General features: G+C 41.8%; 1 protein-coding gene across 1 annotated transcript in view; it reads left to right on the top strand.

Annotated features, from left to right (window-relative positions):
• The window catches only part of gabra3 (gamma-aminobutyric acid type A receptor subunit alpha3), a 485101-nt gene that overhangs the window by 101588 nt on the left and 357608 nt on the right, over positions 1-25905 (top strand). The window contains exon 3 of the mRNA XM_067424515.1: positions 24470-24591. Coding sequence (XP_067280616.1) covers positions 24470-24591 — 122 coding nt within the window. The remainder of the gene's footprint in view (positions 1-24469; positions 24592-25905) is intronic.

Genomic DNA, 25905 nt, shown 5'->3' with positions numbered 1-25905 from the left:
GTAAATAACTGATATATGACACACCTCAAGACCAAGAAAAAAGGAAATGGAATAGAATCTGAGACTCCAATAAAACATTACACTGCAGTCGTGACCTGTCTGAGGCTAGGTGGGAAATCAATGTTCACTCAGAATACCTAAGGCTATCTAATGAAAGCTACAAGCTGTCTGCAAAATAAAGAATACAGTTAAAAAAGGAGAAGGCTTGGAGTCACTTTCAGAAAAAATGTACAAAATAATAATTTAGACTTCAAGCACAAATATGCTCTTTCTGAATTGCGGTATTTTCTGAGTATTGGATATTTGGTGGATTTATAATTCATTGGGGGCTTAATGCAGATTATCTAAATTTAGCTGAAACCTCTGAAACAAGTATACAGAAGCTTTTAATGAACAAGGTTTGGAAAAAAAAAGTAAGTTCAGAATGACTTCCTCTACACTACTTCAGAGATGAGAGAACGGAATAGGGTATTGAATAAATTTGGCTTCCAGAGGTGCTTGTCATTGTTTCATTAAACGTTTTAAGTTTGTAGATGCAGTGCCTTGAGTTAATTATCACTGACAGAATGTAGAGAAGTAAAATAAAAAAATTTACTTAACAAGAGTTTAACAAGAGTGATTTAATACATTTCTAAATGGCCTGTTCCAGTGGAAGACAAAACCACCCTTAAGTGTATTCACTCTGACAGCACTCTGCCACGAGAAAGCACCCAAAAAAGAAAAAGAAAGAAAGAAAGAAAAAAAAAAACCTTTATGCAAATTACATGATGTGGTGAATGCCAATGGTAATGGAGACGCTGAAGACAAAAATGTTGTCCACAATGATATGTTATTTATTTATTTATAATCATCAAAACATCAAAATCTTTTCGTCTTTTAATCATCAATACATTCCATTTCTAATTTACAATAGCTATGACTCAAGGCCGTAACCACATCTTGAACAGAGCTGAGGGGAGACCTTTTTTTTTTTTGTTGTTGTTTTTTTAAAGCACAAAGAAATAGAACAGTGAAAGAAATTCTAGGTCTGCTTCTAGCTGGGAAATAATTTGAACTATTCACAAATAACGTGACAATTTATTTTGATGGGTCCTTTTGAACATTCTGTTGACTATAACTTTGCAACTGCATGTCAACTTATTCTAACCCTATCAGTCTACTAATGCGCTACTAAGTCTCTAATGAGAGTTAGTAGACCTGCAACATTATTTATAGTCAACAGAATCTGTTAAAGGGACCATCAAAATAAAATGAAACTATAAATAATATTTGCATAAAAAATGTAACATATTTATTGTCTCATTTCAAAATGGCCATATCTGAAAAAAAAAAAAAAAGTTTAGTAGTTTGCATCTGTCAGCATAGTTTACTGTCAGTCGTTTAATATTTCTATCGTAAAACAGTTGGCATATTAAACGCTTCGCTCTTTACATATGACATTACTATTTCAATGTTAAACTGATGCTTCACCCTGGAATGTATGTTCTGCCTCTGTAAACACACAATTTTTTTTTTTTTTTTTTTTATGGGGTGACTCAGTGTCACCATAGACATTGAGTTTTCCTACTCAGTGTCTATGGTGGTTGGTGGTTACGGCCCTGCTATTTGTGCCTAGTTGTGCAGCTCAAATGGCGTTAAGCAGTAAGCTTTAGGAATGTCTCCGATCAACAGTACAGTAAACCCAAGTGATAAATTTGCTGTTGGTAAACGTAAATTTGGATGGAAGAGATCCAGCCACTATGACATTTTCTTAAAGGTTTTCAAAAGGTTTTCTTCAGTTGCTCTTTACTAAAAGTTTAGAAGTCATGGATATGTTCTATAAAACATTGATCAGGAATGGGCAACTCTGGTCTAACACTGGCTAAAGTTTAGCTCCATCCATTGGTTATGGAGATTAACGTTCTACACGCATATCGGTACCAAGTTTACCAATAATTATTCATTATTATTAATAATTACTCCAAATATTTAATAAAAAAAGAAATTTGCCCAGCATAGGATGTTCAGAGATTCTATGCGTTTGAGAATTTTTCCCTATAGTGGAACACAAAAGGAGGTATTTTGAATAATGCTAATACTGTTCTTTTTTCATACCAATAAAGCATTTAGGGCCAGATTTACTAACAGCTTGCACAAACGCAAACCTGCTTTTGGCATAAAAAAATAAAATAAAATACTGTTAGGATTTATTAAAGACACCCAGTGAAAGAGTAGTGCTGAAAAGGCATGGACAGATATTTTTGCGCCTGACCTTAATAGTAATTACCTTAGTAATTTGCCTTGTTTAGTAAATCTGGACCATAGGGTCTTGTTCCAAAAATGAAAAAAAGTACCATACAAGAATCCTAAATATGGTTAATGTAGCTTGCCTGTTTTTGTGACGTGTATCAAGTGTCTAAAGCCATGGGATAGCTTTGTGTGAGTAATAAATTGCTATAGTTAAGTTGTAATTATTTATTCATCTTCCCCTTTGCAGAAAGTCTCCAATCACATTCATTCTTGTCTAAATGCAGAAATGGCCTTGCACCAGATTTGACAATAATGCCACTAAATGCGAGTCTAGAAATCTAGACGCACCCTAGCGGCAGCAAATCTAATCTGCCGTGAGTGTCGTCTATCAACTCTCAATACACTTCTGAGCTGTAAACGCCAAACTCTGGTCGTGCCAATCACATCGTGTATAGAGTCGGTGGGCAGGGCTTAACATAATGACGGCCGAGTTGCGCTTGCATGCTTTTATAGTGAACACAGAAACTGGCGAACGGCGGTCTTTCGAATCAGCCTTGACCACGACTCTGGAAGACTTGGAGTTAAGCTTTTCTCTGAGAAAAGAACAAAGAACGGCACTGAAATAATTTTTAAGAAGGGAAGATGTGTTCTGAGTTTTGCCGACCGGATACGGCGAACGTTTAATCTTTCAACAAGCTCCGCTTCACTTTCGTTGCTCTGGTTGGTTGTAGCGCTATCCAATTGCGTGCACGTCGTGCAGAGGGAGTTTGAAAGACAACTGTTAATCCCGCCCCTCGGATTGAGTCCTGTCAATGGTGAGTTTCCAGACCAAACATCTTGATGTGGGTCTGGCTTGTCTGGCTAACTAAATGCCACACACACAAAAAAAACATGATTTCAGCAGTTTGGCAGTTTGACACGCGATCCAAACTGCTGAAATCACATGACATTAGAATCCGAATCATTGATCGATTTACTGATTCATGACCATTTGAATCTTTATTTGTGGAACACGGAAGAGAAGACAATGCAGAATAAAGTTGTAGTTTTTGATATTTTTGGACCAAAATGTATTTTCGATGCTAAAAGAGATTCTGATCAACCAACTGATGTCACATATGGACTAATTTGATGATGTTTTTATTAGCTTTCTGGACATGGACAGTAAAGTGTGCATAGACAGCATATGCTCTGGGACTACTATTTTTATTTTTCTATTTTTTTATTATAAATTAATGGGTTATCAGCCATTTTAATGAGTGGCATGGGCCTTTCCATTTCTTAAAAAGGTTTATATATTTTTTTAATTACCAGCTTTGGTAGTGTCCATAAAAAATGTGTCATAGTGTTATTTTTTGTTTTATGTACTAATAATTGAAAATAGTTTAAACAATCATATTTGTGTCTTTTCTGCTTCAGAAGGTGATTGTATGCTAACAAAATAATTTCCTGCATTATAAAACCCCCTGCAATGTTTGTAAAGTGCACAATTTGAACAGTGTGCGTTAAAGCACATTATACAATATTCAGGAGTTCATTTCAACGCTGTCTCTTTGCTGCACTCCACTCTATTGAAATATGATGTGTTCTGTATGTATACATACAAAATAGGGGTGGCTATATGAATGAGAAATGAATCACATTTGCTACAATCTGGACCTCTTGAATATTTTTCATTGCCACTTACTTTCTAAGAAAGAGGAATAGGGTGAAAAAAGGAATACGGGAGGAGATTAAAAAATAGGAGACATGGGATTGAGAGAGAGAGAGAGAGAGAGAGAGAGAGAGAGAGAGAGAGAGAGAGAGAGAGAGAGAGAGAGAGAGAGAGAGAGAGAGAGAGAGAGAGAGAGAGAGAGAGAGAGAGAGAGAGAGAGAGAGAGAGAGAGAGCTTCAAGGATTGCAATACAGAGAATGCGAAGGGATGGGGGTGGAGGAAGGGTTTTACGAGGAAAAGTCAATTTTTTTATTTGCAGGGATGATGTGGTGGTAATGAAGAGGGATGAAGCAGCTGCCGCCAGGGCTCATGATCCTCCAGCCTGGCATCTAAGAGAGAAAAAAATTCCAATCCATTCACACACCTCACATAACACCAGATGGGACACACATGTTTTATGATTGACTGCTCACAGATGATACATGTTTCATGTCCAATCTGACTGACCGTGTGTCAAATCAAGCAAATCTGTTGATTGGTTTTGCGTGGCTTTTGTTTTTGTTTTTGTTTTTTTTTTTTCTTCAGTATTTGTGGACCCAAAAAGGACACCCCTTCCCCCAACTGCTTCAATACAACTCTTCTATAATGAACATATGAACACATTCTAAATGTCTTTTTTAAGCATGAAGTCACAAATATCAGAATGGGCCATATACCCTAACTCTCACTACAAAGTTGAAATTCTTTTAAAATATAGTTGATGAAGACTGAGCCCTGGAAAGCATTTGAAGAGAAACTTCTCAAAGAATTTCCTAAAGGACTGTATTGTAAAGACATGTGGGCAAAGAAACTCAACTTGTATCATCTTTCTTCCCCTGTCTTTTTTCCCTCTAGCCATCGCTCCATATAGTACTTCACTTTTGCCCTACCATGCACTCACTCTTATCCTCCTATGCTTGTTTTAATGGGCTGTAAATTACCTTTAAAGATTCGCCTTCACAAGTTTCCATAAACCCACTAGAGAGGCTGAGGGGGAAAAAACGCGAAGGAGGACTTGGATCGCAGCCTCATGAATCCCACTAATAAACCTCTGGTTTGAGTTCACTGAATGGCCATGATCACAGGATGAGGTTCTCTGGCAAGGACCAACCATTCATTAGCTTCAACTCAATACATAAAAATGCAATATTGGGACACATCACACCTTGAAAAGCCACAATGTTCACCCCGTCACCTCAGTCAATCAATCGGCATTAACTGTTATTGTTCTACCTGATTGGTTTCTCCGAGATGCCTGTACATTTTATCTTCTCTACACACAGACAACAGAAAGAATGGAAATAGACGTGTCCATTGTTCTTTCATTTATACTGTGAGTTACTGAACACAGCAGCCATGTTTCTGACAAAAGAAAGAGGCTGCATCATCCACTGCTTATTAATATCAATGAGCTGATTATACAAAGAAGCAGCAGGGAAAATGACATGAGATAGAATAGGCAAGGATGCAGGTTTCATATACAAATTATGCTCTGGAGTGTCAATGCTTTCCACGTACATTGACAATGAATGTAAAATTGTAAACTCGTTTGTTAACAATGAAACTCCATAGAGTACATTGCATTTAATGGTTTTGTCAAATAAAATTTGACAACATCTGCACAACAGAACTGTTTACATTTAAAATATGCATGAAAACATATCTTGTTTGTTTGATATCTTTAGAAATAACAATATTGTTATTATGACTTTGAGAAGTACATTTTAGGATGCAGTAGTGATATATTTCTGTCATAATTTCTTGAAGTTAAACAGAACTTTTGTTCTGACGATTTATTGTGACAATTTTTCATTTTTGGGGCCCTATTTTAATGATCTCATGGTCTAAAGCACACAGCGCAAGTGCACTTAGGGCGTGTCCAAATCCACTTTTGCTAGTTTAACAAAGGGAAAAATTATCTATGCACCAGGCGCAGTCTAAAAGGGTTGTCCCTATTCCTTTAATAGGTGTTTTTTGGGCGTAACATACAATAAACCAATTCCCTTTCAAAAACAGTTAATGGTTTTTAAACTATGGCAGATTTGCTATTTACATGGTGGAATATAGACATCCTTAACCTGACGATTCAGTTTATTTATTTACAAATACATGTGTGTATTGCCTCGATTGCTCAAATAAGTAGCCAATTTCATTCGTCATTAGTGCAAATAAGTAATTAATTCATGCAATAACTATCCAGTATGACATGTAGGCATTTTTATCTTTATGTATACAATAGTAATATTTTATGTTGTAAATCTTTTATTTTTAATATTTGGCATATATGTGTCCCTATGTGTAATAAGCAGAGTGTCTGTACATTGTGCACCCCCGTATAGGCACATATTACACTGCAAAAAATGCTTTTCTTATTTAGTATTTTTGGGTATGTTTCTAGTCAAAATTTCTTAAAATTCTTACATTAAGAAACATTTACAAGACAAGCAAAATAATTGTTTTAAGAATTTTTAGATGTTAGGATTAATGGTCTTAATATAATTTGGTTCTTAATATAAATAAAATATCAGTACCCCTTAATCAAACACACTTGAGTATCCTCAGATCGATAATTCCAAATGCCACATCTCTGATGACCTGGTTGGTCCTTCAATGGCTAGCTGACAAACATATCAATCATATAGCGTCAGTTCTGGTTGATTGTGTTAGTCACCAACAGTTACTTTGAAAACTTAATCTGATTACTGATTACTGATTACTCCTTTAAAAAAGAAATTTAGTTACTTTACAGATTACTTGATTTTAAAAGTAACTAAGTAAGATTACAAGTTTACTAGATTACTTATACCCTGAAATTTTGAATATTCCAATCTAATATGATTTCTGACCTGTAAGGTTGCCAGAATAATAATCTTACACGGTGTGTTAATAGGCCAGAGGAGAGCTGGCACCCCGACTGAGTCTGGTTTCTCCCAAGGTTTATTTTTCTCCATCATGCCCTGATGGAGTTTTGGTTCCTTGCCACTGTCGCCTTTGGCTTGGCTTGCTCAGTTGGGGACACTAAAAATATGATTAAAGTTATTCAACTTATTATACAAATAAAATGTATGAATTAGGTCTTATTTAATTCTATAAACTATAATACTGATCTGCCAACATTGTCGCTATATGATAAATTAAAATAAGCTGATAACATCACTGTTTTCTCCAGAACGACTGTACAGCCAAATCTAATTTTGTCGCAATATTATCCTGTTTGACACTGTGAAGCTGCTTTGACACAATCGTGATTGTAAAAGCGCTATATAAATAAAGTTGATTAATTGATTGATTGACTTTATTAGTTACTTTCAGCAGTTGCCGACAAAACCCCTGCCACCTCAACATAGAAATGAAAACCGTTTTGGCCACACTCACTTTATTGGACACTTAATTTATTTATATATATATATAACCTCCTTCAGTACTATCAGCAGCTATCCCAATTTCCAGAGCTCATTTACCCTACTCCATCACCAGCTCCTCCTCTCGTCCAGTCAGTTCTGTTCTGTTTACCCCAAGGGGTGCTATTGCTGCTCTCCCTGCTCTTATCCATGCTAGGCTGCATGGATGCGCAGGAATCCAAACTGTATGCTAATAGACTATCAATCATCTTTTATGGTAGTCGTCCTGACAGAAAAGTTATATGGTATGCAGATACTTGAGCTGTAGGATAGACACAAAGAACTCTTTATCGGTCAATCAGTGCAAGGCTTTCGGCTAAGCTCAGGTAAGACAGATTTTTCCTGCAAGGAGATGTAAACCCAAAGAAAATGAATTAGCATTGGACGGAGACGGGTCTGCTGCTGCTGTGGGCTGAAGGCAGTCGTTCCGCCATGTTTACCTTTTAGTGCTGCTGCATTTTCAGCTTCACAATAGAGTCGACAGCCTCTTGAGATGATTCAGTACAAAAAAAATGCTCTGATGGAGAAATACAGCTCAAAAACACTCTGGCACTACAGAACAACTTGTTTTTTTGTGTTTATTTTCCATTCCATCCTCTTAACCACCTCAGTCCAGAGATTATGAACATACAGGTTTAGCTAATGTTAATCACATGCATATTTAAAAGCAAAATGCTATAAAATAAACAATTTATGGTATTATTCTTAAAAATGAAAGTGTTTTTGAATTGATTGTTTGGAAAAAAAATCCATGTTATGGAAGCTTGTTTCTGCCACAGAACTACTCATAATTGCATGACATAAAGTCGCAATTGTGAGTTATAACACCAATATTATAACACAATTGTGAGTTATGCACCAACTTTTCCTATACCAATTTTAACAAACAATTATTCCAATACCGAAATTTGTCACGTCCTCTTATTTGAGTGTTTTGTTCATGTTTTAAATCACAAAAAGCTAGTTTATTGCTGCATTACCAAATTATTTCTAATGCACATAGACAAGATCTATTTAACATACAGCAGACCAAAATAAATACATAAATCTTTTTGCTGCATAATATTCACAGACATTGGTATATATAGCTTTTTGATTTACGTGTACTGGGTTATATTTTTTTATTAAAACTTTGACAAATGGCATTCCACAATGCAGTAAATTCCATTTTTATGACTGGATTCCGTCTGCGTTGTCCGCATCGCAGAAAATAATATCCTTATGAAAGTTATAAAAGTATTTTTTTTGTTGTTGTTTGATTAAAATTAAAACACAGACAGCAGCACAGCAGGACCATTACATTATACTCTTGGATTTTGCAGGAGACATAGAGTCTCAGTGCTTTAATGCAGTTTATTAATAAATCATTGGTTTGTTATATCTGCCTTTTTCATGCTATAGACGATAGGCCGCTACATCAGTGCATCCCTAGTTATACATGTACAATTGTGACTGTATATCAAACAATTCTGAGAACAATTCACAATTACCTTTTTTATTTTTTATTCAATGACGGAAACAAGCTTCCATACAATGTAAAAAAAATAAATAAATACAAAAATAAATAAAAAATCTAGTGACTGATCACATTTACATTTTTCAGTTGGCCAAAATTTGATCAGTCATTAGAACATTTTCAATTTGAGATCTTATTTTTATTATATTTATTATTCTTATTTTTTTTTATTTTTTTATTATTTTTTACAGTGTTGCATGGTTATAAATTCTGATTATTATTATTATTATTATTATTATTATTATTATTATTATTATTATTATTATTATTATTTGTATTATTATTTGTATTATTATTTGTATTATTATTACATTACATTTCCTGGAGCAGCTTAGTATTATTATATTTCTGTTTAGAAAGTATAAGTATACCCACTCCTAATTTTGTCGAACTTCTGCAGACTAGATATGCAGTACATGTGTTTTAAACAGTTTTACATGCTATTTTAAGGCCTTTAAAGGTCAGCATGTAATTGGTGCAAGGTCGCTTCCAGCGCAGCTCTTGATTGAGGACAGCACTCATTATCTCATCAGCTTTCTGTCTATCACGCCCTCCATCATGCCATTGCATTGTTCATCAGGGAATCACAGCCCCAGCAAGACATAATTATTCTGCATATTTCAGGTAATTAAAGGAACAGGGCTTGGCTGCATATTCAAGACTCCATTTGCAACTTTTGGGAAATAATGCAGTCAAATCCCAGAGCAGGGATTTTTGCAAAGCCATATTCAATTGTGTGACAGGTTTCACTAATCCACTTGGACTTACATAAGTTCTATAAATTTTCTGTCTTTCCGTTTCTCTTTTCTTTTTTCAGTAATTTTCCTCCTGACTTTAGTTTGTGCCCTCACACTATGAAACTGTCCACAGTCTAATGTGCATGTTGAGTTGCTGAGTATACTATATAAACTGAATTACTGCTTAACTCTTTCCCCGCCAAACACAGAATTTTCCATTATTTGTGAGAAAACGCTTCAAGGTCAAACACGGAATTGTCCGGGTTTCCGTATGTAATGAAGTTAGTAGAAATGGGAAGGAAGGAGGCGGGATCCAGCGAACGTTCAACAAAGACTTTAATTAAATAATAAACAAAACGAAAGTAAACCGCGGGCAGCCCCTCACTGACGACTGCCCGCACACACATAAAACATCAACAAAACTCCGGCCTGGTTCTCTCTCGTCTTCCACTGTCTTTGCTCCTCCTTTTATGCTCCCGTCACTCCGCCGGGGTGAGACGAGACAGGTGTGTCGCACAGCTGGCGCTCATTATCACTTGCCACCGGCCCGCTCTCACGGTCCCTCGCCTCGCTACCCGCCACACTGTGTTCCCTTTCAGTCGGTCACGTTCGACGTACGTCAGAACTGAACCGACGAATGGGATCTTACTTTAGAGACCAATCCTACTTCGAGCATCTAACAACGAGCCAATGAAATTTGGCATGCGATCACGCATTCCACGCTCCGCCCCGCAGCGCGGGTATAAATAGGAAGTGGAATGGTAGATCAGCGCTTTCTACTTCGGAGCCGAACAGTCTTCATTGCTGTTTCTACGAAGAGCTTTCTGACTACGAGTCGTGAATATCCTGTGAAAGAGTTTGCCAGTGCGGGTGATACGGCGCGTCAGCGAGAGACCGTCACTTCAGTGATAGAGTGTACAAAGAGCTTTGGTTCGCTGAGCGTTTCCTTACACACACACATTACAGTTGGTTCGCTGGGCGCTCACACATACATATCACTGAGAGCTCACGCAGGCTTGCACTATCGAACTGCGTGGAGCCGCGGTCATCTCCCTGAGTGCTTCAGCACTAAAAGAGCAAAACTTCCATTCACAAAAGAGCAACACGGTTTGACCCTGCGTCTTTTTCAAGATGTCATTCAAGCCGTGTGTTTCTGGGTGCGGTCGATTTCTGTCCCCGCTTGACGGACACGTTCGTTGTCTCTCGTGTCTGGGCGCACAGCACGCTGAGGCTGCGTTCGTGGATGAGACATGTTCCCATTGCGGGAATATGTCCATTGCAGTGTTGCGGTCCCGTCTCCAGTACCTCAGAAGAGGTGGAACACCATCGTCCATCCCCCGATCTAGTGGTCCTCCAGCTGCAAAGCAGAGGGCTACTACTTTGGCTGATGACCTTGGTGGGGACCTGAGGGTGTCGGTCAGGGTAAACCCGACGGGTCTCACGGCTCCTCGGGCCCCTCCCCCCTCCACTGTACCGGTGGAGCTTCCGGAAGGGCGCGCTGACCTCCCACGTGGAGCGCCAGTCGTCTCTTTTGGGGCTCCGGCGGAGGACCAGATGTCGGTTGCTGCATCGGGGGATGAGCTAATGGGTTCCGAGGATGAAGACTCGGCTGCGTTGCCCCCTTCGGGTGTGACAGCGTTGCCCGAGTCTGACCCGGAACTTACGGCTATGCTTGCCCGGGCCGCCGCAAGTGTCGGGCTTGAGTGGAACCCTCCACCACGTCCCGAACCTTCGCGGCTGGATGATTGGTTTCTCGGGACGGGTCGCGCTGGTTCTCAGCGTCCCGCCCCGGTGCCTTTCTTCCCGGAAGTGCATCAGGAGCTCACGAAGTCCTGGGTAGCGCCGTATAGCGTACGCCAGCGATCGACTGACTCCTCCATCCTCACCACTCTCGATGGTGGTGCAGCTAAGGGCTACGAGGGGATCCCTCCAGTCGAGCGGTCGGTTGCGATGCACCTGTGTCCTAAGACCGCTGCGGACTGGAGGCACGCCCCGCGTCTCCCCTCCCGGGCGTGTAAGTTCTCGTCCGGCTTGACGGGCAAGGCTTACACAGCCTGCGGAGAAGCTGCATCAGCTTTGCATGCCATGGCGCTCCTGCAGGTCCACCAGGCCAAAGCGCTCATGGAACTGCACGAGGGTGGTTCCGACCAGGCAGTTATGCAGGAACTGCGAGCCGCGACGGACCTCGCCCTCCGGGCGACGAAAGTCACGGCCCGCTCCCTGGGTCGGGCGATGTCCACCTTGGTGGTCCAGGAACGCCACCTGTGGCTGAACCTGACAGACATGCGGGACTCGGACAAGGTTCGGTTTCTAAACGCCCCTGTCTGTCAGGCCGGCCTCTTCGGCGACGCCATCGAGGACTTTGCCCAGCAGTTCTCGGTGGCCAAGAAGCAGACGGAGGCCATCAAAAACATCCTGCCCCGGCGGCCCGCTGCTGCCTCCACCCAGCCGCCCGGGGCAGCCCCCCAGTCTGCTCGTCGCCGAGGGCGTCCTCCAGCGTCCGCCTCCGCCCCTGCCAAGCCCAAGCAGCAGCCTCCACCCGCGAAGCAGGGCGCCGGACGCAAGGGGGCCGCCCAACCCGTCCAAGGGCCCGCCAAACCTGCCGGCAAGCGTAAGGGGAAGCGGCCCTGAGACGGGCAGCCCAGGGAGAAGAGGAGCTGCTCTGAGGGAGATGATGTCCGCATCCCTCCCACCCCCCCGGAGGAGGACCGGGGGGGCAACACTGGTCACAACATCTCTGCCGCTGGCTCTCCGGAGTCCAGCGGTACCCACATTTTCACCAAAAGAGCAATTTCCTCTCTCTCTGGGCCCCAAGAGGGTCAGGTTGGCAGTGTGCGACGCCCACGGGCCTTGTCACTCCTTTCCTACCCTCCCGTCGCCAGGGGGCAGCTGTGTGGGCCTCGAGGACGCCCCCGGGCCTTCTCACCCACACACTGCCTCTCTTGTGAGCACTCAGTCAACACTCCGGGCCGCCCACGGGCCTTCCGGGTCGGGGCTGAGTGCTTCACTTCCCTGCCTCCGGGCAGTGGACAGCAGAGTGGGCTCCGAGGACGCCCCCGGGCCTTCTCACCCACTCTCTGTCCAAACCAGGAGTGCTCAGGCAACACTACGGGCCGCCTCCGGGCCTCCCGAGTCGGGCCAGAGTACTCCGCTTCGCTGCCCCACCCCGGGCACGTCTGTGGTGCCGTTGGTCCCGCTTGTACGGTCTCTGGGGGCCTGGCTAGGTCTCCCCAGGCCGTCTTGCTGGCTCATCCGTACCATCAGACTCGGCTACGCGATTCAGTTCGCACGCCGGCCACCCAAGTACAAGGGCATCCTCTTCACCTCCGTGCGAAGCAGCGATGCTCAAGTCTTGCGGTCAGAGATCGAGGTCCTACTGGCGAAGGACGCGATCGAGCCGGTTCCTCCAGCCGATATGAAGACGGGGTTTTACAGCCCCTACTTCATTGTGCCCAAGAAAGGGGGTGGGTTACGGCCAATCCTGGACCTGCGAGTTCTGAATCGGGCCCTGCACAAGCTCCCGTTCAGGATGTTGACGCAGAAACGCATTTTCCAATGCATCCGTCCCCAGGATTGGTTTGCAGCGATCGACCTGAAGGACGCGTACTTCCATGTGTCTATTCTCCCTCGACACAGACCGTTCCTACGCTTTGCGTTCGAGGGGAAAGCATATCAGTACAAGGTCCTGCCCTTCGGGCTGTCCCTGTCGCCCCGCGTCTTTACGAAGGTCGCGGAGGCAGCCATTGTTCCACTCAGAGAACGCGGCGTTCGGATTCTCAACTACCTCGACGATTGGCTGATCCTAGCCCAGTCGAAGGACCAGTTGTGCGAACACAGGGACCTGGTGCTCAGTCACCTCAGCCAGTTGGGCCTTCGGGTCAACCGAGAGAAGAGCAAACTCTGTCCCACACAGAGGATCTCTTATCTCGGTATGGAGCTGGACTCGGTCAACCGGACGGCGCGCCTCACCGAGGAGCGAGTCCAGTCGGTGTTGAACTGCTTGAATATGTTCAAGAGCAGGACAGCGGTCCCACTGAAATTCTTTCAGAGGCTCCTGGGGCATATGGCATCTGCAGCCGCGGTCACGCCGCTCGGATTGCTTCATATGAGACCGCTTCAACGCTGGCTCAATGGCCGAGTCCCGAGGTGGGCGTGGCAGAGCGGTCAGTACCGGGTCCCAGTGACTCCTTACTGCCGCCAAACCTTCAGCCCGTGGTCCAGCACTTCGTTTCTCCGGGCCGGGGTGCCCCTAGAACAAGTGTCCAGGCATGCTGTGCTATTCACGGATGCCTCCACCACGGGCTGGGGGGCCACGTACAACGGGCATGCAGTTGCTGGTCTGTGGACGGGGCCGCAATTGCATTGGCATATCAATTGCCTCGAGTTACTGGCAGTACATCTGGCACTCCGCCGCCTCAAGGGGCCGCTGCGTGGCAAGCATGTACTGGTCCGTACGGACAGCACCACGGCCGTTGCGTACATCAACCGTCAGGGTGGTCTACGCTCCCGTCGTCTGCTCCAACTCGCCCGCCACCTCCTCCTGTGGAGTCAGAAGCAGCTGAGGTCGCTTCGGGCCATTCATGTCCCTGGTGTGCTGAACCAGACAGCCGACGAGCTCTCTCGTCAGCCGACACCTCCGGGAGAGTGGCGACTCCACCCCCAGGCGGTCCAGCTGATATGGGACCAGTTCGGAGCCGCACAGGTCGACCTGTTTGCCTCTCCGGACTCGACCCATTGCCAGTGGTACTATTCCCTGACCGGGGGTACCCTCGGCACAGATGCACTGGCGCACAGCTGGCCCCGGGACCTACGCAAGTATGCGTTTCCCCCAGTGAGCCTTCTTGCACAGACTCTGTGCAAGGTCAGGGAGGACGAGGAGCAGGTCTTGTTAGTTGCGCCGTATTGGCCCAACCGGACCTGGTTCCCAGAACTCACACTCCTCGCGACAGCCCCTCCTTGGCCGATTCCCCTGAGGAAGGACCTTCTTTCTCAGGGACGGGGCACGCTATGGCACCCGCGTCCAGACCTCTGGAATCTTCATGTCTGGTCCCTGGACGGGACGCGGAGGTTCTAGATGGACTACCACAAGCTGTCGTAGATACCATCGCTTCAGCTAGAGCCCCCTCTACGAGACGCCTCTATGCTCTGAAGTGGAACCTGTTCGTTGAGTGGTGCGCTTCCCGCCGGGAAGACCCCCGAAGGTGTTCGATCAGTGTCGTGCTTTCCTTCCTGCAAGATGGGTTGGAGAGAAGGCTGTCTCCCTCCACCCTCAAGGTATATGCTGCAGCAATAGCAGCGTACCATGATGTAGTAGAAGGTAAGTCCGTGGGGAAGCACGACCTAATCGTCAGGTTCCTCAGAGGTGCGAGGAGACTAAATCCTCCTCGTCCATCCTCGATACCCTCTTGGGACTTAGCTCTAGTGCTCCGAGCACTTCAGAGCCCTCCCTTCGAGCCCTTGGCGTCTTGTGAGTTGAAAATCTTGTCAATGAAGACAGTGCTCCTGACGGCATTGGCCTCGATCAAGAGGGTAGGGGACCTGCATGCACTTTCGGTCAACGAATCGTGCCTAGAGTTCGGGCCAGGTAACTCTCACGTCGTCCTGAGACCCCGGCCCGGATATGTGCCCAAGGTTCCTACCACTCCCTTCCGGGATCAGGTGGTGAACCTGCAAGCGCTGCCTTCGGAGGAGGCAGACCCAGCCCTGGCTTTGCTGTGTCCGGTCCGCGCTCTTCGCGCTTACGTTGACCGGACCCAAAGCCTTCGGACCTCAGAGCAACTCTTCGTCTGTTACGGAGGCCAGCAGAAGGGGAAGGCTGTCTCCAAGCAGAGGTTAGCCCACTGGATAGTGGATGCTATAGTCTTGGCCTACCAGTCCCAAGACGTGCCTTGCCCGTTCGGTGTAAGAGCTCACTCCACTCGGAGTGTTGCTTCTTCCTGGGCGCTGGCGCAAGGCGCCTCGCTGACAGACATATGTAGAGCTGCGGGCTGGGCGACACCTAACACGTTTGCTAGATTCTATAGCTTACGTGTAGAGCCGGTATCTTCCCGCATCCTCGCCCCCAGTGGCCAGGAGCGCTAAGTGCCCGTTCTAAGTGTCGGCTTGCGAAACGCCACTCCCGCCCTCTGGGCCGGATACGTGCGTCTATTGTCTCCAGTTGTGTTCCCCGGGAAACCGGCTAACCCTGTCGAGCTCCTCCGTCACCCCTCCGGTGCCAGACGTTGCGGACCGTCTGACGCCAGGCCTGCACCCGTATGCTTGTGAAACGTGGCTGTAGGCTGGGTTCCATATGTAGCGGTTCCCTCACGGCAACCCCATATGTGTATTCTTCCACGGTATCAGCTACCCTTCGGGCTAGCCCCGTGTCTTTCCCTCGACAGAGCCCGCTCTGTCGTCTCTGGGCATGTTCTTTCCCCCCTTCAGTCAGGCTGGAACCACCCCAGAGACTGCCATATGTTGCACTACCCTGCCAGGTTAGTCCTTATGTGTATTCTGCCACCTCTCCTTCCCTGAAGGACGTGGCCCCGCAGCGTACCCTCTCTCTCAAGCACGAGGTAGGCACGCTTTCCCAGCGTTATCCAATAGTCATTCTGAGTGGGTCTTGCAGAAACAGCAGTGACTGTACTCCCTGCTTGGAGCCCTGACTTCCGTACCATACTAGACGGTGCAGTGCGCTCAAGCAGGACGCTGGAAGGGCCAGCATCCTGGCGTTTTCCATAGGGATCCCATTCGTCGGTTCAGTTCTGACGTACGTCGAACGTGACCGACTGAAAGGGAACGTCTCGGTTACGTATGTAACCCTCGTTCCCTGAAGGAGGGAACGGAGACGTACGTCCCGTCGCCAGATGCTGTGCTTCCGCTGGGAGTCCGGTCACCTTTCGGCTCCTCAGTAGGAAAAGCGCTGATCTACCATTCCACTTCCTATTTATACCCGCGCTGCGGGGCGGAGCGTGGAATGCGTGATCGCATGCCAAATTTCATTGGCTCGTTGTTAGATGCTCGAAGTAGGATTGGTCTCTAAAGTAAGATCCCATTCGTCGTTTCAGTTCTGACGTACGTCTCCGTTCCCTCCTTCAGGGAACGAGGGTTACATACGTAACCGAGACGTTTTCACCGTTGGACGCATAGGGGGCGCTATTGCGCATCTTCTGAATGAGTACTGAATCTCCTGATCAAAACGCGCGAGTAAAACTCAGTAAAACAAGCAATCGCATGTAATCATATGCATATGTAACATAACGTGATCATCATCATTAAACAGTATATGAATCAAAACTATCTAATGTTATTGAATGAAATGTGGACCCAGGACGAGCTACAGGACTGTGCAAGCATTAGGAGTGTTGATGGACTCGATCTACTCCATCTGTGTTTGATCATCACAAAAACGTTAATGATAATGACAAAAACGTCATTTTCTCAGCTTTTTGTTCAAAATGTTGCTTTTTTATGAAACTTACCCATATTCAAGTGTTGATAAAAAAAGAAATGCATGAAGATAGAATAAAACGTTTTATTATTTTGTTTAAAAGAAGAGGTTCTTCTCTTTATTTTGATATATTGGAAGCTTAGATATTCATTAAACTAAATATTATATGGGCTATTACATTTTTGTGAAAAAAAAAAAACCTGGCGGTGGCTGGCAGCGTTTTTAAAAACCTCTGGCGAGGAAAGAGTTAATATAAAAAAATAAATTAAATTAAATTAAATTAAAAAACTTTAAAAAGTCATGCTGGGTGACTAAAATGCAGATAAAACAATCAGCTGACTCCTAGGACCAATGGTTAAGGCACAAATTGAATAAAGACTGGATCTATTTACAAGCAGTTGCTATTTCATGCATTCAGACTTATTTACACTGGGTGAGTGTGCATGCTCGTCTTTAAGCCGATTATGCCTAATACGCCGACAATGAACATGATCATGTAAACGCAGTAACCCGTTTTCTTTTATCGGCGCATTGTCATAAACGGCGTAAGAATAAACTAGTCAGTACAGGTAGTTTTTTTGCTGTTTACACTGATTTAGCGCGACATGTAAACGCATTAACCTGCTTTCTGTGAGCTTATTGAAGTGTGGTAGGTGACAAAAATGCATACTTTGAGTCAATTTAAATGCATTTTGACAGAGTGAGGTAGCGTTTTGCATGAAATAAGGACATTAATCACAAACGCAGACTCGTTTAAGACCCAGAAAATTGTAAAAATGTCTTCTCATCTCATGCAGCAGAAGAGGTTCAGTCAAAACGCTGCATTTGTAACTGCACAAGGGATAATATGAGCCGTAAATCTCCCGCTGACACATGCTTTATTTGACATCACAACTGACGTAACATTTGGAATACTCCAAGTCAGATACGGACATTATTGTTTTTGACGTCACTACAAAGAGATAACCCGGTTTATTAATAAAATCATGTAAACGCGGTTTACTTGTGTTGTCAGTTTACTGGTTTGCATGTAAATGGTGAAAACTGGTTATTTCAATAAGCGGATATTTGTGAGTAATCAGCTTACTGATTTAAACGTGCATGTAAACGTGCTCACACCACTGAAGTCTGAGCTGATTTGGGGCACTTTAGAAGTTTTGACATGCTCTGACATTTATGCTTTTTTCAGTTGCTTATAAGCATATTAATGGCAAAGGTGTAATTACACTGAATTGAGCACAAATTGGGCTACCATAATATGCAAGCAACATGTACATAGTACATGCTTGTATTTTTGACAGAATAATGTTTATGCATGTTTTTTAAAAAAATACACCACAAGACTATAACTTTGACTTTTTGCTTCAAACTGATGTGAGAATCATTGAGCCTGCTAATTCACATAAAACAGTATGTTGATTCAAATTTTGTGAGACACTTTTTCTTTACATAAGCAATATGCAAAGAGGCAATCATTGCTGGTATCACACCTGTTTGGGACAGAAACAAGAAACACAATTTCAATTAGAAACAAGATTATTTTAATTATCCCATTGGCAGATAATGTTGCTTATTTTAAGCAAAATCTCACTTCGTTTACATTTAATCATTTAGTAGACGCTTTTATCCAAAGCAACTTACAAAAAAGAGAGAGCAATAGAAGCAATGAAACAAACAAGGCCAACAACCTCCAAATACTGTATGATGTCTCAGTTAATCGAGTACAGTACACAATTTTTTTTCTTCTTTTTTTGACAAACAAACAGAAATATTATTTGGATAGTTAAGTCCTAGTCTTTATTGGTCAGGTGCAGTTGGAAAAGATATGTCTTAAGATGCTTTTTGAAAATTGCATTAAATACAAATAACTGAATCATTGGTAATGATTAACATTATAAGTAAAATATTTGTGATTTAAAACAACATAATGGAATGCACTTCATGTGCAAAGATAATGATTTCAAAGAGTATTGGGTAAATTCAGGTTGATTGGGACACATTTTTCCCAGTCATTTCAGTGGCAAAAAAATTCTGAATCCTTTGATTTTGTAAACTATCCGATACACAAAATACTAAAATATTATTTTGAGTTTATGTTAATTTACGTGCAATGCATAATCATGCCAGAGCTAAGGCTATCGTCTGCTATTTGATTCATATTAAATAAGAAGCAAATATATATATATATATATATATATATATATATATATATATATATATTTAAAAATGATTACAAATAAGATACAATTTATACAAAACAAAATTCACTTTAAATAAAGGCTTACTACTAAACAAAACTGAATGAAGTGGTCAAAATAATTTCCTCCATGTCTTCTGATATATTGCGCATCAAATGATATTGCTTTATTACTAGTGCTGTTCACTTTTCACAATCAACATATATTAAATAAAATATATAATTAGGCTATAATATTTAAACATCAGTATGAAACTAAATATGTTTTACTAGTAATACATTTATAGATTCTCGGTTGACATTTGCAAAAAACAAAACAAAAAAACAACAATAAACAATTCATAATCTTTCCAAAACAGGCCAAATACATTGTATTTAAATAGTCTTGCATTTATGACACTTTATGTTGCAGCAGGATTCATATTTAAATGGTGTTTTTCCTTATTCACAGACACTAGAATAAACTTACATCACAATCCTCGCCTGGATCCGTTGCTCTTAGAAATTAACAGCTTTTCATGAGGTAAATTATTACAGGATTTTTCCTCACCGCATCTCAAAACGATGTAAAGTGTTGGTGTGTTTGAGTTTATGTTGAGTTGATGTGGGCAACGACTGTGCTTGCATGGATTGCGTCAGATTTGAATCTCAAAAGAACGCTTGCTGCGTGGCATGGTGCATTAGTGGATAATGAGACGCTCGTGACCCTCTTTTCAAACAGATTATATAAACTGAATTTTTTTTTTTTCAAATTGATTTACACCATTAAAAACCTGACATTTCAATGTTTCTTTAAATATATGTCTCATGTTTGTGAGACAAGTATTTACTAAGTTAGAGTTCCTTTTCTGAAGACTTTCTGAATGAACGTCTTTGACTCATGTTTTCTTTTTTTGTTGTTGCAAGAAACACAACAATTCATTTTTTATTGTGACTATACACAACAAATAATATAAACTTAACATTATAATGGTGTATAACACTTGCCTGAATGATAAAAAAATGGCGTTATTTTAGTCTCTTTGGCTCTGATAAGAAAAAAGCGAGTTGATCATGCCAGCGCGACGGCTGACTCCAGTGGGTTAAAGAGTTGGATTATCATGCTAGACATGGCTTCGTTTGGATAACAAAGTCATTTCTTTTTTAGACTACAAAAATAACATCACTAAAGAAGTGTGTTTCTAGTTGTGAGGGAAAGATAACTGATCATCTTCCCAAATAACTGAGCATTAAGGAAACAGTGGATGCAGTATGTTTTTCTTGAGCAGCATCAGAGTTCTTCAAGCATGTTTGTTCATGAGTGAAAAACGCAGGTGGTGGGTACAATTGCATTAAATGTCTGTATTTTACTGGCAATCGGCACACAAGTGCATCTAATGTAAACAACACAAACATATAATGAAACGAAAGTTATCCAGGGATAATACCACGATGTGTGTGTGTGTGTGTGTGTGTGTGTGTGTGTGTGTGTGTGTGTGTGTGTGTGTGTGTGTGTGTGTGTGTGTGGCCTGGTAATCCCTACCTTATGGGGCCCCACAAAGATGGCAATATCCGAAATCCTTGTCCTTGTGGGGACATTTTTAGGTCCCCATGAGGAAAACATCTTATAAATCACACACAAGGAGTTTTTTTGAGAAAGTAAAAATGCAGAATGTTTCCTGTGATGGGTAGGTTTAGGGGCAGGGGCAGGGGCAGTGTAAGGGGATATGATGTACAGTTTTTACAGTATGAAATCCATTACGCCTATGGAAAGTCCCCATAAAACATGGAAACACGACATGTGCGTGCGTGCGTGTGTGCGTGCGTGCGTGCGTGCGTGCGTGCGTGCGTGCGTGCGTGCGTGTGTGTGTGTGTGTGTGTGTGTGTGTGTGTGTGTGTGTGTGTGTGTGTGTGTGTGTGTGTGTGTGTGTGTGTACATGCATGTGTGTGTGTGTGTGTGTGCTGGTGACTCTTTAGCTCTATCCACTGCATGCCTCCACATATTTCGGCTGTTTTCTGAAAGAATCAGTACATGTATCTGTCTTTTATAAATATGGTAAAACTAAAGACTGTTCTGAGATATGAAGGATGCAATACTACTCAAGATTAACATGAGATCTGTATCTGTTATGTACCCTTTAATGAACGAAAAGCCTCAATTTAACACTTATCAGATTCTCAGAATACAAAACACGGCAAACAGAACAAGCATTAAATAAAGATGCAAATAGTCAAAGGACAGCAAAAACAGGGCTATATATAAACATTATTGTCAAAGACAGGAAACAAGAAGCAGGTGTAGCAACTTAATAAACAACAATAGAAACAAATGCAAACAAAGGAAACAGAACAAGAAACACTACAAAACCAACTCAAAATACAACTCAAACACAGACAAAATGTCACACAAGGAGGGAATGCATCCTGAGGTTTACAGAAACACAAAAGGCTGGTTTCTTGTGACTCAGTGAGAAGCAGGAAAGTGGGTTTATTCTTGAAAGAGCTGTTATCCAGTTTGAATTGTGGTCAAGCTTTAGTTGTTTCGATCTTTAGATTAAGCCAAGTTGTTATTTTCTCTCCAGGACTGGTCCTAGACACATTCATAATGACTGCTTTTCCTTACCTGAGGAGGGTTCCAATTGCAACAGATGTTCAAAGAATGATAGATCAAAGATGCTGACCAAGTTCGAACCATTTCTCTCTCTAGCTATCTTTCTATTTAAAAATCTTCTTGTTTACTGGCAAGAATATGGTACATATGTACAGTATATGGTTCAAAATCTGAAAAAAAAAAAAAAAAAAAATCTGGGTAATAATGGAACAACCGTTTTAAAAAGAAATTATCCACAATCATTTACAACAGGATCAGCATTTCCATGGGTTTAAAAAAATAAAATAAAATAAAAATAATAATTTGTCTGATTTATATAGCGTTTTTCAAAGCACTCAAGGCGCTTTAAGTACAGAATCTCCTGATCAAAAATCTCAGGTGAAGAAGAAACAAAAGCGGTAATAATGATATGCTGCATATGAAAAATAATGCGATCATCAGCAATAAACAGCAACTAAAAAAGAACAATAAAAAAACAGCTGTTATCAAATGAGATGTTGCCCCCAGGACGAGCTATAGGACTAAAGCTTTGATGTGTTGATGTACTCGTTCTAATAGTTACTCCATCTGTGTTTTGATCATCGTTCTGAATCTGATCTGGCTGTAACGTTAGTCTCTTACAAAAACACATTCAAGTGTTGATTAATAAAAAATGCACAACGCTAGAATAAAGCAGAAGGTCTGTTCTGTCTGTTTGATATATTTGCATGTTTTGATATTCTGTGGGCCATGAAACTTGTGAAAATGACAAAAACACTTGCGGTGACTGGCATATTTCATGTTCACATTCATTTAAAATACATAACTGACTATGTTTACGATGCTACTCAACAAGACTCAATTTTGACTATTTTGTGTGAATATTTGTGCGCTATGAGACGCGTGGGTGCGCTTAAGCTAGTGTTGCCGTGTCACGCGAGAACCAAACTGAGAGACACTTGTCATCTATTAGCGCTTGAATATTTAAATAGGCAAAGCTTACAAAATGCACAAATTATCAACTTCAGTAAAGATACAGCACTAGCCCGAACGGGCAGGTGACAGTTCCGTCAATTGGCCTGAGTGTCTTTCATGCTGGCCCCAGGCTATCGGGCAGTCTTTAATGTCAAGCCCTGATGTGGGAACCCTAGCTGCAGAGTTCTGAATATATTGGAGCTTATTTATTGTGTTGAGTAAGCCATAGAAAAGAGAATTACAGTATGTCAAGCCAAAACTGAAGGAAAGCATGAACTAGGGTCTCAGCATCATTGATATTTAAAAACAGATGCAAACAAGCAATAGTACTGAAGTGAAAGAAAGGCAAACTTAAACACTATTCGCACGGGATTAGTATTATCTAGGGACCTCTGTGATTTAGAAATGACTCCCCCACAAGAACTAAAGCTGTACTACTGAAAATTCACTCCCATATGGAATAGATGAAGAATAGACACACCATGTGACATTCAGGAAGTATCTGACCAACAGCTTCCAGAGATCGTCAGATCGCTATTTTATGCAGATAGACACGTTTTAAGACCATAAACACACAATCGCGGCAATATATGGTTGGTCTGTGTTCTTTATGCCATGTTGGGTGGTTTCATAATAGATGATATTTATAATGCAATGCTATTCCACATAGCTTTTAGCATTGTATATTTTCTGTCAGATTTTTTGACCCGAAGCTACATGAGATCACATATTATATAAAACACTCTACTTATAAATTATAAAGTGATATGAAGCAAGTTTTGAATAAATCATGATTTTAATCGTATAAATTGTTGTTTTGCTTGTGTGCTAAGCTAACATGCTAGCTTGCCCTAGATGCACCTGCCATTGAGTAAATACTTATTTTTATGAACATTTTCTAAATGTAAAACTACTGAAATGCTTATTTGGACGAAATCCATTCGATAGAGTCTCAGTGAGGGTAAAGTGAGAGGTTTGATTTAGAAATGAGGTTTGAATAGAACAGTTTGAATAGAGAATCGTTAGTAATTATAATGCAGACAAAAGAATAATAATTAGAGCCATAACCAGTCCGCAGAAGTGTGAATGTGTGCTGGGGAGACAAACTGAATGGGGCAGTTTGCACCTCTAAACAATAGAGGCAATACACTGAATGAAAGCTGAGAAGATGTGGCAATAAACATCAGTTGAAATTTTAGAGATATCTCAAAATAAAATCACATGAAACAATCTTGTAAAACGTTTAATAAAATTCAGAGTTTTAGACTGATCATCTTCAGATCTGAAATATAACATGGTCAGACTTGTGGCTTTAGCTGTAGTGCATTTCTAGATTTCTCCAAGGCCCACTTCAATTTTATTTTCATAAAGATATTACATACAAATAAATTTCTAATAACTTTACAAAATTTTGAAGCTTATTATAGCTTTTTTTGATTATAAAAAATATTATCATTTTGACTTTACAGTAAACTGCCAGGTGTCTGCCTTCAAATGAGACCATAATTATGCTTTTAGTGCAAAGGATTCACAAACTGTATTTGTTTTAGTCTGAGTATGCATTTCTTAGGATTTTTTCAAAATTTGGAAGTCAGCTTAACAGGTTAACTGCGCAGGACAAACAAATTACTCAAGAACAACCATCACAGTACAAAAAAAAAGAAAAAAAAAACCTTTACTTCGTTTACGAGACCTGAATTTCTTTCTTTTTTCTTCTCCACAGGGCTGTAACCGGCCACAGAGAACCCATTCCTGATGACAGCAAAGACAATATCACCATCTTTACCCGGATTTTGGATCGATTGCTGGATGGTTATGACAACAGATTGCGTCCTGGACTAGGAGGTATGATAAATAGATGTACACATTTTATTCTCATTGTCTCTCTTATCAACATGTTGGCCTTATGGTTAGCTTGTGGATGGAGTATGATCAGTTTTGTTTTCATTTTGACACTTCTTGTCACAAGTCTCACACCTCTCAGATCTGTAACAGATTGTGTTTTGGAACAGTCAAACCTTTTCTTGGCACTTTAATGTTTATCAATAGCAAAATGTGTTACAGAACAGTGCTCTCCTAGGACCACTCACAAATCCTTAGCTTAAGAAGCCCCAGGACCATTGTGTGTTATAGATCTCTGATAAAAATAAATAAGGAGGAAGTCCTGCCCACTGATGTAATGGGCCATCCACAGATTGCTCACTTAATCTTAACAAAAAAAAGATGATTGGACCCCTGATCATTTTGGATTCAGAGCATTACCGTAACATTTCTGAGCATCAATAAAGTATAGTCTATTTCCTAATGGCTTGCTGAAATGTCCCACTGGATCCATTAGTTTATCTCCCTCTGTGTATATTTTTCCTTCTCCACAGAGGTCTCACAGAGGGAATCCCTAGTGACCTCTGAAAGTACAGAGCCTAAAGTGTGAGCCCAGCTGTGGGCAGTCAAAAACCAAGATGTATGATTTTGATAAATGGGCTAAGTCACATTGCCGCACCGAGAGCTGTGGGCTGATGCTGTGGAGCTGGATTGCTTCCACTGCCTCAACTGCCCGAGTCCTGCTGTCTGCACCATCCTGGCCTCCTTCCAGTCACCTCTCTCAAGCTTCATCAAATCTTTTTCCATTTCCACCCTGCTTTACATAGATGCTAATGTGTATTACAGTACTCATCACATCAAATTTGCTAACTGGAACATGATGACTTCAGATTTCTTTAAAGGCCAGCAGTGCATTATACACAGGACACATTTTTAAGTGCCCATATTTTGCTCATTTTCAAGTTCATAATTGTATTTTTGACATCTGCTAGAATACATCTACATGGTTTAAGTAAAAAAAAAAAAAAAAACTTTCACCCTACGAAGGCAAATGTGACACTCTGTTTGAGTTCCTGTCTCTTTAACACCTTTCAGAAAAGTCCAGTCTGCTCTGATTTGTCAGTTGGCCCAGTCTGTTGTGATTGGTCAACCTCTTAGATCTTGTGTCGGAAATGTAACTCCGCTTTCCATAATTGTGTTTCAGCTTATAAGGGTTCATGAGCAGCTGTAAACTGTATAATATATATGGTTACTATGGCAACATTATTGGAATTCCATGTCCCCCCCCCCCCCCCAAAAAAAAAAAAGTCACAAAGAACAATTTTGTGACGTCTCCTT

Source organism: Pseudorasbora parva, chromosome 18 (assembly GCF_024679245.1).
Source record: "Pseudorasbora parva isolate DD20220531a chromosome 18, ASM2467924v1, whole genome shotgun sequence".
Taxonomy (NCBI): domain Eukaryota; kingdom Metazoa; phylum Chordata; class Actinopteri; order Cypriniformes; family Gobionidae; genus Pseudorasbora; species Pseudorasbora parva.
This window is presented reverse-complemented; position numbering and strand designations above follow the sequence as displayed.